Genomic DNA, 11,870 nt, shown 5'->3' on the forward strand with positions numbered 1-11,870 from the left:
GTATTATAATCTGAAACCTTTTTTGGTTTTAGTAGTTCGAAGCAAACTAGTATATTATGCTGCCATCAAGTGGTCACTCAGACTGTTGCCATAATTTACTAAAATGTGCAGACAGGAACAGCTTTATTTTTGCTTGCCATTTGACTTAAAATAGTGATTTCCTTTTTTAAAAATTAAAAATAAATAAGAAGATTCCCTTTCCTTTATAAATTCCATTTTAAACTGAAAGATTTGGAATGTAATGACTAAATGATAAACATTTTACTGAGCACATACTATCTTCTAGCTATTTGTCACTGAAAGCCATTTTTTTGTATTTTCATGATACTGTTGTCTTATGCTTACCTCTGGCTGCCTTCACATGTTGTCTGCATCTGCGCACTTCTCCATCTTCTGCTCCACAGGGCTACAAACCTATACAGAGGTATACCACTTTCAAATCCTGCGTGAGGAAGGAACTCTATAGCAGATAAATGACGGTATGTGTTAGCCGCCCAGTCTGAGTGTGCTGGCATGCTTGCAGGAATGGCTGAATGTTAAACTGTCACTGCTGTGTTTCCTGTTCCAAGATTCAGGAATGGGTTATCTGACTGTAAGCAATGTAGTAGCTCAAAGCATCACGTCGTGTTTTTTTGACTGAAGCGGTAGAATTTTGTTCTGGAGTTGGCAATGACCGACTCACGCTGTCACTGTTTTGTAAGCCAACTGTGATTCTGTGCTATGTTTGGAAAAGGGAAAAGTATTTTTTCGTAGTTTCTGTTGCTGTTTTCTGTCTGTCCTGTGACTGCTTTTCACTAATTTCCCAGACACATATAGCTAATAAGTACTTACCAGTGAAGACTGTAAAGGCAGATTTTTCTTTCTGAGAGACTGTTAGTAATTTGGTTCTACTCTGATTTATAGTTATACTTTTGAAAACAATGTGGTTTTGGCGCTATTAGTGTTGTACCAGCAATTTTCAAAAAGAAGCACTGTGTCCACACCACCATGCTTCTTTCTGCATATCCACCACATGAATATTCTTTTGTAGCATTAGATTGTACTGTGGGTTTCAGTGTAAAAACTGTGGTGTGAGTGTTCTGGAGCTATGTTGTGAAACTCTTTCTCACATGGTGGACACAGCAGAAATGTATTGACAGACATTTCTTATATGGAGTTTGCTCCTTTGCAATTTAAGGTTTCAGTGCCAGCACTTTTTTCCTGTTTATAGACTTTACAGTAAATACTGTAAAGACTGTTAACAGCTAAAGTAGATCCCAGATGCATTCTTTTGCAGTGGGAAGAAATGTACACCATGACAAACAAGGCCTCAGAGCCAGTGGCTTGGAGTGAGTTGACCCAATGGAGCAGTCAGCACATCTCATGTGCTCATGGGACCTGAAGGGTTTCACTGTTGTTCCCTCACTGTTTTTAGTTCTGAGATACCGCAATAAACTGAGATTCCTTGTCAAATAACCCTCTTCAGATGCCTCCATACATCAGCATTGGGCATCTGACCTTCTGAATTATGCGCTTTCCAATCATATACCTCTCTGAGCACTTGTATGCCACTGAGCCTCCTCGGCCTCTGGTTTAAATCTTTCTTCCCTGACTCCAAAACTGCATGGCAGGAAGGTAGGGAGTGTCAGTGCACTAAGCAGGGTGTCTGTTTTTCTGGGGTGATGGCTGGTTTCCAGCACAGTGGAAAAGCTAAGTCTATAAGGATGAGAACTGAGGTCCATTTACCCAGACTGGTAGCCCGCCGGCTCACCAGTCCCACTGATGTTTTCCTTTTGTAGACCCAGGGTCCCTTACCTAGATAGGTAAGGGAGAAGGAAATATATCTTAACTATTGACCTGTTTCTGTGGCACAGCATGTCATGTATCCTAAACTGTGTTCTTTGGAACATTTCATGCATTTTTTATTTTTTTCAGTGAAGTGTCACATCTTTTGAACAGGCCAGTTCTCTGAAATTCATCAGGAACAATGACTTGGGGCATGTCCAGGCTTCCCTAGGTGTTACATCCTCCTAGAAAGAAAAGTTCTGTTTCATCTGCATACATTCTTCTCATAACATTTGCATCCTTAGGATTATTTCTTTATTATTTTGATTAACTATTAACATTTTTTAAATCATACTTCCTCTTTATGAGTATAACCCAGATACTCAAGCATTGTCCTAATATGTGAAGAACAGAAGAGGAAATCTGATCTTAACAAAACGTCTGGTTTCTGGGAAGTGGAAATGTATATTGGAAAGTATAAATGAAGTAGTTACATCAACAGTTTAGTCATCTAGTTCACCAGTCACATAAGAGGAAATTTGTGGGTTTAGGTTAGTTCTATGTAAATTCATCTCTCTGAAACTTTTGACTCTCAAAACTTCTTTTCCCATGTTATTTAAAAATCATTTTTAGGAGTACTTTGTCTTTCATCCCCACTAATTCTGCTACAACCTACATTGTAGTTGCATATCAAGTATTGTTTAAACTGTAAACTTTTCAATATGCAGAACAGCTTTTACAGGAAACTGGCAAAATGCTGTACAGTCATGATGCTTTCCTAATAATTGCAGTGAAGGGTACGCAACCAAGTGGAACAAAACGCAGTGACACAAAAGAATCCAATATCTAATCATTAAGCCTAATAAGGAGAGGCTGAGGTAAAAAGCATCAGGTTTACATATGTTGACACCTTGACAGAGATCTAAATGCAGGCAACAAGTTAATTCATTCATCATTTTAGATGGAGTGAACTGGGAGAAGAATATAGTGTGGAGATTTCTAAAGGGAGATTTTATTCTCTCTATATAAAGTCATTCTCAAGAAAAAAAAGTACGAACAACAGTATGTCTACACTATGCACTGGGAGACAGACAGAAAAACCAGGTTAGTTCTCAGCACAATGACCTGGCCACAGGCAGCCTCACTGACACATAGTGTAGAGGGTGCTGGTTATTTACCTTGCCCTTCTTCCCACCTCAGGCTCCTGGCTGCTGTAACAACAATGCTTCTGGTACCCAAGCTTACTTGTATAGGTCTGTATCAGATATCCATTCCCTGTACACTCAGGAGTGCAGTGTAAATGTCAAATTTGTAAAATCCCATCTTCCCTGCAGGCACGTTAGTCAGCTACTGCTCTTCACTTGATCACTGCTCCTTGTCTCTTGTGATGAATTACAGTAATATATCTAGTTGTTAGCTGTTCTGCTTTCTTTTTGTGCAAAATGTTACTTAAGTTACAGCACTTCTTCAGATTGGTAAATATTTATTAAAGTTTCTTGCAAATGTCAGTTAATGGAGATGAAAACGTTAGCTGAAACACATGTGAAGTGATTTGGAGTTAGTTACTGTGGAGAAGAAAGAATTCGTTCCAGTCTTTGCCAGACAGTGTGAAGTGAAAGCAAATTTACATAATTCTAAAAATAATTATTTTCAGTTCAGTTTATAAACTGAAAAGTTAATAAAAGCAGAGTCGTTGGAGTTTCAATTGGGTAATTAAATTTCAGGCTGATGTACAAAAAGCCGTGTAAATGTGTGTGAAATACAAAAATTGCTGCAGTTTCATTCTAAGGTTAGGTCCAATACAGTAACTCTTAATTTTACTTTTTTTCCAAATATAATTGTCTGTGCTTTGATATACTTTCTGTGGTAAATGTACAACACTGATGAAGGAGATTAAGATACTTGGCATACATACCATAGATCATACCATACTTGGAATCTGCACCTTGAAAAGGAATAAACAGCACAGTTGTGCTATACATTACATATAGCTGAATTGCACTAATGCAATTTACTTAACAGAGTAAAGAATGTTATACCCTTATACCTTTGTAATACTAACGAAAATCTCTCCTTGGGGCACAACTGTACAAGCTCTGTGTGGTCCAAACAGCTGGCAACGTTTTTGGATAGTGTGTCTTTCTGCGTTGCCCTCCCTGCAGGGCACACACCCGCTGACTTCGGCAGGTACTTCTTTGCCTACACTGCTGGGAGAAAAACATGTTGGTAGGGAACTGCCAAACAGAGGTGAGAGCTCTTCTCTTTGAATGAATAACCCTTATGAAAGGTTATGGAAGAAATTCCTAATGAAACCCTTTCAGAGTTGATTTCCAGAAAAGGATGCTAGAGGCCAGCTTCAAGAGGGGTTCAAGTCCACCTGACAGTACTGTTTCATAGAATCGTAGAATGTTGGGAGTTGGAAGGGACCTGTAGAGATCGTATAAGTCCAACTCCCCCTGCCAGAGCAGATCCCCTAGGGCAGCAAAACCCCCCCCCCCCCTGCCAGAGCAGATCCCCTAGGGCAGCCACACAGGAACGCATCTGGGTGGGTTTTGAAGTCTCCAGAGAAGGAGACTCCACAACCTCTCTGGGCAGCCTGTGCCAGTGCTCCGTGACCCTCACAGTAAAGAATTTTCTCCTCATGTTGGGGTGGAACTTCCTATGTGTTAGCTTATACTCATTATTCCTTGTCCTATTACTGGGCACCACTGAGAAGAGACTGGCTTCTTCCTCTTGACACCTATTCCTCAGATATTTGTGTACATTAATAAGATTCCTCTCAGCCTTCTCCTTTCAAGGCTAAACAGCCCCAGTTCTCTCCGTCTGTTTCATAGGAGAGATGATCAAGTTCCTTAATCATCCTTGTAGCTCGCCACTGGACTCTCTTCAGTAGGTCCCTGCCTCTCTTGAAGAGCCCAAAACTGAACACAGTGTTCCAGGTGTGGTCTCACCAGGGCAGAGTAGAGGGGGAGAAGAACCTCCCTAGATCTGCTGGACAAACTTTTCCTAACGCACTCCAGAATCCCATTGGCTGTTTGTTAAACTATATGCGTGCTCAGTAACTGTAATAGATACTTAAGCTATAATTCCAATTTTGTTGACTTCTACACTATTGAATATAAATACTATATGTCACAATTGTAAATCTAGAAAATAAGTTCTAAGTCCTAGTAATTTCTTGAAAATCTTGCCATTTTTGCATTAAAAGAACTGGGGTTTAGATATTCTGAATTTTGTGGGGCTTCTAAATTTCTGATTAAACATTTTTAGGAAGGAATAAATAGACAGAGTCTTGGGACTGATTGGGGAAGGAAATTTCATTTTGAGAAAGACGTGAAAGACTCAAGCATAGATTCAGAACCTCATTTCTAGTCGTGTTTCTAGTCATAAATACTTCATTCAGTTGAGCAACATTAAGATGTGTCATCTAGTTAATATTTTGAAAGGGTTTTATTTCTATACTTTCCTAATATACAGCAATTGAGTACATCTATTTTAAGAGATAGCTTTAAAAAAAATGAAGAGGCTGTTGCTTACTAGTTGAAGAGACTGTTGCCTACCTCTTGTTTAAAGCAAATAAAGTGGGAAGTGTGTGATGGCACACCTGACTCATCTTACAAAAGTAGCTGAAAATTACAGAATCCAGACTTTTGATCCTAAAACTGACTGGAACCTTTAAAACATACCTGGGTACAGTGGGAGGAAAATGTTCCAGTGAAATTTGAAAGCATTGCAGAGTACATCGACAAAATGTACTCTCCAGGGCTTCTATACACTGAGAGTAGATACGACAGTGATGCATACATTAGAAATAAGCAGATGAACAGTTGACGTACCTTATTGTTTCTTTTACTGATTTTTGTGAACATACCTGTTTCATAAAAAAACCCACCCTTCTTCTGTATCTCAGAGTACCAATTAATTAACTGAATGTGCTTTTCTTTAAATAATGCAATGCATGCTGCAAGTAATGCAGGGTTTTTTCATAAGGTTGACCATAAATCTCAACTGAATTATGCATTCATCCAAGTATCATTTCTAACATTTCATTTAAAATCTGGATGGTATACAGCTGTGTAATAGATAGTTTTCTGAATATTTACAACTTCTGGGTAACATTCTATGCTTTTTAATTATACAAGATGAGTAATAAGAATAAGTGAAATATAGGCTTCACTCTTTAGTGGTTGGTTTTAATATACTGCAGTGTTGCAATATTTTTAACTTCTTCACTCAGCTCAACCAAAACAAGCTATGAGACAGACAGTACCTTGACACTGTAACCATATACCTCCAGATACTGGACTTAATTTCTAAAATGGATTACAGGTTAAAATTACTTGTCAATGCTTCTGACCTATCTACTGTTGTAATTCCTCTTCCTTACTCAGTCTCTTTCCTCAGCTGATGTAATATTTAGCCTCTCTCCATCCTTCTGTACTTACTGTCATAATTGTAAACTGTGCTACTTGTGAAAATAGGAATAGTGGAAGAAATTATGAGGTCCAGTGATAACTATAGACAGGTGGGGCCTAGTGAAATCTCTCAAGCCAGCCTTTGGATGATATTCCTCTCCATTCAGTGGGCACTTATTAATGTCAGTGACCTACAGTGCAGTTCAGGATAAAGGTAGCCTAGTATAAAGAAGTATTCCTAACATCTGCCTATTTTGTATTTTGCTTTTGCTAATGACTCAGTTTTATGAACATCAGTAATTTTCTGTGCTTTTTATTTGGTGTTAGAAGCGAATTTAGCGCAGTGTAGACATGAAGAAGCAAGAAACAAACAGAGAGAGAGAGAGAACAGATGATACTTGAATAAAGAGGGAATCCTTTCTTACAGCTTTTAATATACATAGGCTTTTCGTTGAATGCTGTGTGCTGTGAGGTGAGGATGCATTCTGAATACATAAGCTGTGTATGGATTTATAGCCCTCATTTTAGAGAAGTACTTCTGAGCCATAGAAGTATTTGATCTTTCGTGATTTAATATTAAAACATATCTCTATTTTGTATGAGTCTGAGTCAAATTCAGTGTAATACTAAGGAATTTAGTGAGCAGTATCTTTTTCCAATTGTATGTGCTTTGCTTTTCACAGGAGTCTCCAAAGTATGGTTGGAAGGAATATTACTCTTGTGTGATGACTGTAACCAGTGAACATCTGAGAGATCTATGGAAGCAATTTCGGAGACGAGATATGCTGAGGTAAAGGAAGAAAGAAGGAATATCTGCACTGGTTAGAACTAATTCCTATGAATTCTAAATGAAGAACAAACTAACCCCGGTTAATCGTGAATCTTCCAGATGCAGTAGAAAACACAGGACTTCTTTTCCACTTAATGTAGTCATCAACTCTTACAACTCCTTTTCAGTATTTATTTAAGTGATAAATTATCTCCTGATTAGCAGAAGTCTTTTTTTTTTAAGAACATATTTTGAATATTATTTTTTGTTATTTTGAGATGTGTTTGTCATTTAAAAGAAACCAATGTAAGTGTTACATCTGGATAGGCAGTGTTTTGGCAATGAAACCACCCGCATCAGCATAGACTGTGAATTTGCTTTCAGAAGAGCACTATTAAAAGTTTATGCTAAGCTGGGAATGAGAATACACTCAGTAGCGTGACAATTATATTCGAGTTGAATGTACAAATTGTTAGAAGCTAACAAAGCTGTTACTTTGAAAAGAGTAAAGCTGTTACAGGTATAATGTGAATGATAGGTTTTTACCTAGGAAAGGTACTGTACTGTATGGACGATAATGTTCAGATTCTTCAAGTCTTACTATGATATTTAATTTATCCTTATAAAAAATAGTACAGATTTTAAGATGTCTTACAAGTAGTATGTTGAAGAAAAGTCAAAATGTTTAAATTCATGTAAGTAACACCCACATTGTAATATTTATTATAAATTTTATTGCCATATGTATAAATTCACTGATGTGTTTCTGGTAGTGTAAAATTTCATGTGTTTCTTGTGAATAGTGCACTTTTATATGAAGTAAGATGTGGCACTGAATAGAAATTACAGTTGTCTAATTTGCTACTCTGGAATGCAGATCTGACAAATAACTCGTGATTGTGTCAAACAAAAAAGCAAAACAAAACATGAATGCATGCAGCAGTACAGAGCAACACTAAGTAATGTTATTTGAGTGTTACACGTCAAATTTTAGACGTAAATTAGGCCTTGCAAAGATTATGGAGACTACAGGCAATCAGTAGTCACCATGACCTTTCATGCTTCATAGGTTTAGATGTTACTGAAACAGTGGTAAGAGCAATGTACATTTGTTTTAATATTCTCTAACTTTTTTAGTTGCTATTAAGCTGCAGTTTCTCCTTACTCCCTTTCAAGGTGATTGTGAGGTGGTATGGATTAAACCCAAACACACACATGTTTCTCATACCCTTTTTGAAAAGGTTGACTGGACATTAAAAGAAGTCTCTATCTATTTAGGAACAATCTGTGCCTTGAAATATTTCTAGCTGAATACACACACATTAAATGTAGTGTCAGTAAATTTTTATCAGAAAGGGAAATATTTGTTGGAGTCTGACAGTTAAAATAGAACCAAAATAATGGTTTTAGTTGTTTATTACTCCAAATACTTGTAAGCAAACTTCCCAAAATTGTATTTAGTCTACATATTGCTCAAATGCCATCTTAGGTCATGTGTGAATAGAAAAGATGCATCTGTGCAAGTACATCTAGGTTTAGGTATGTATATTTATTACAAGATTTATCTCTGCTAAGAAATCAAAACAAAATGAAAAGGAAGATTTTTTTAAGAAATTCTACTCCGGGAATCTTGGGGAAAAAAATGTGCTAGGTGTGGCTTTTATTTGAAAAAGCCAGTTCAGAAAGCTTTGGAAGCATGCTATTTTTTGTTAATGCTTCATGATAAATACTTAGTAAATTTCCACCTTGGCATGCTTAAGATACCAACAAGAAAAATCAAATAAATTGGGATAAAGACACAACATAATGTGGATAAGCTGCAATGCCTGTGTCATCATTTAGGGAGTTAATTTTATTCAATCTATCGTCTTGGTACGCAGAACTGTCTCACTGCTTCTTGTCAGCATAGGCAAACCCAATTTGCTACTTCCGTGACGAAGGACAGAAAATAGGCAGAAAAGATTGTGAGTTACGGAAGGGGTTCCCCTCCTTCCTATTCATTCACTACTGCCCGCTCACAGTGATCCTCCCCAGGGAGGAGGTATCAGCACCATCATCATTTTGCTTCTCCACTGCCCTAGGCAATAGTGCACTTTGCTTTCATGGCTGGCTTGAGACAATTTTATCATTTTTCTATATATTTCCTAACTATATTCACTTAATATAAAATAGAATGTGAAAGTGTCAGATTAGTTTTTAACAGTATTTTTTCTCATGTTTAATAATAAGTTATTTAATATAAATATGAATATATGTGTATAATATTATTGTTTATTTCAAAATAAATGCACTTAAAACTGATTATATTTACAGTGTATGTCATTCAAATTCTTCTGTCTTAAAAAAATCTTCTTTGTGTGTAACGTGAACGTACAAGTCCTTCGAATTACAGCATCTCCCCATCACCAAAAAATAGACTTTTTTGCTTCTTTCGGTTGTTTCTTTAGATAGCTTTGCTTTTCTACCACAGAATTGTCTATAAAAGAGCTGGAAGTACAAGGACAGACAGGTGAAAATAAAGCAGGGTAATAATCAGGCATGCCATCTGCTCTGAAGGCACCCCTTGGGTAGAGCAGCAGTCACTGTGCTCAGTAAGACCTCAGTAAGTTCAAAATCTGCCAAATTCCTGGCAGCACAGAAGACGCATACGTTGCAACTAAACTATGTGATAGTTGTGTAAACGAAGGCTTTTTGTAAAACCAGCTCTTGTTCTTTTCTGTAAGTTAAGAAAACTGAAATAACGTAATTAGATGCTCAGTGGATGCTTAGGAACTGCCGCTGGTGCCCACTCAGACCAGCTGTAAATTGTGGTAATATGGTCACTGTTAAGCCTGTAGCTTTGCATTGCTCTGTGATACTAACTTTTGTCTGAGCTTTGATGAATTCCTAGTTCCCAGCAGAATATCCTGTGCTGCGCCCTGCTTCCTGCTAATCTGATGTTTAAAATCACACTGGCAGTTTGCCTCCTTGCATGTTTTGACAGTAAGTCGATACAAATTACTTCCACTGCAAATGTGTGTGTTGTATGCCATAGAACGTTATCAGCCTAAAGAAAAAGAAATACTGTTTAACAGTGACTAGCAGCATATTGTTGGTCCTGCTGCCCGCTTTTGTATAGTTATTTGATCTCCACTTTTCACAGAATCACAGAATGTTAGAGGTTGGAAGGGACCTCTGCAGATACCTAGTCCAACCTTCCTGCCAGAGCAGGACCACAGAATCTAGGGCAGGTCAGGATAAGGGTCTATGAAAGAAAATGAGGAAAAAGCAGTAGGTCACTTTGCTTTGATTCAGCGTTGCATCATACTCTTTACATGATGGTGTATTTTCCTGTCTTGTCCCACTGAAGAAACTTTCAAGGCAGTTTCTATCAAAAGAACTCAAGACTAATCCTTGCAGAAGGCGAAGTATCAGACCAAAGGCTCACTAGTAAAAAAAAAAAAATATTTCAAACAAAACTAATTTGTAGCAATACCAAGTCTGAACTCCCCTTAAACTAAAACTAAAATGAATATTTTCTAATACTTGAGCTCTGAATATACAGTGTTTTCCTCTCTGTCGAAAATCCATGAAAGCATTTGGCACTCTGAACCTGTCAGCAGGGGGTGCTCTTGGATCGGTTACGTTCTTTTTCCTGCACACAATTAAATGCATGGGAGTGTGCTTTAATGTTGAATGGGTAACGCTAATTTTTACCACTAGTTTGACTTCCATAGAGGAACATCATTATTATTAACTAGGAGCAAACATAAAAATTGTAGTACCCACTTAAAAATCTTCATCTAAAATACCTAATTGTATATATATATAAACAAGCGGAGAAACAGCAACGTACTAAATACATTTAAGCTTTAGTAATAGGTTCCTGTTTATTCAACATAAGCATATAAGCTATTATTCCTGTTTGAATTTGGGTTTTTTGTGAAACTACGAAGAACTGAGTTACCTATTTATATGTCCACCTTAGTCTAAAATGAAATTATATTACTATCATTGCACAGGAACATTTCCAGCTCCCATTTCATAGCTATCCATTCCAAGTTACTTTTAATTTACAGTTTTCTTCTTACAAATTTATAATCTTTCTCCTTTTTAAGAAACAATACCCATAAGCCATGCTTTTTATTACTAAGTGGTTTTACTGGTAAGTGGTTTTAAGTGATTTGCCTGAGGTTGTAGGTGCTGGTTCAAAACAGTGAACTCGTAACTCACTGTAACCCTGATTAAGAGGTTATAACCTAGATTCAGAAGAGTATAGTGCTGTTAAAAAACCCTAAAATAGGGACATTGTAGGATGTTGCTCGTGGGAGCTCTGCATTCTCATGGGCTTTCTTTCATGGCCTGTAGCATGTGTGTGACAAGGGGGTGAGATGGCTCAGTTAGAAATTAACACAGCCCAAAACACCGCATGCATGTGTATAGATGTGATTCAATGGAAACAGCTCCTGGTTACCAAAGTGCTGGGGACAGCGTTTGAGAGGGGGTGGAAATTCATTGCCTGAAGCAGAGATGAAAAGCAGGGTAACAGCAGTCTGGATTCAGAGAGACATGAGATGCTGTGGTAGTTGCTATTAAATTATGCTTCTTGCCAGAGATAACACAGCTCATAAAGAGAATATGCCCTTGCGCTTGGAAACGGCTTAACAAAACGCAATACAAGGAGCAGGGGCTGGAATCCACAAGTTCCTGTCTGGGGCAGATGCCCTGAGAGGCTGCTGAAGTATTTTACTTTCTCTACTCCTATGAATCTTAAATCCTTTTCTGTAACCTTTTATGAAGACAGCAGACGAATTGTCAAAACTGGCCTACACACAGGCAATTAAAACACTTCCATGCCAAGTGAAAAGAAAGGAATTGTGGCTGTCACTGCATTTTGTGCAGAGACATGTTCTCAGGATCCCTGGCAACAAAAGGCATGAACA

At 37.6% G+C, this 11,870-nt stretch overlaps 1 protein-coding gene across 1 annotated transcript in view; it reads left to right on the plus strand.

The window, feature by feature from the left end:
• MICU3 (mitochondrial calcium uptake family, member 3) overlaps window positions 1-7,101 on the plus strand; it is a gene marked incomplete at its 5' end in the record, with an annotated part of 41,563 nt that extends 34,462 nt beyond the window's left edge. The window contains 2 exons of the mRNA XM_009875094.1: window positions 405-479; window positions 6,863-7,101. Coding sequence (XP_009873396.1) covers window positions 405-473 — 69 coding nt within the window. The remainder of the gene's footprint in view (window positions 1-404; window positions 480-6,862) is intronic.
• Window positions 7,102-11,870: the final 4,769 nt, after the last annotated feature.

Source organism: Apaloderma vittatum, unplaced genomic scaffold (genome assembly GCF_000703405.1).
Source record: "Apaloderma vittatum isolate BGI_N311 unplaced genomic scaffold, ASM70340v1 scaffold8058, whole genome shotgun sequence".
Taxonomy (NCBI): Eukaryota; Metazoa; Chordata; class Aves; order Trogoniformes; family Trogonidae; genus Apaloderma; species Apaloderma vittatum.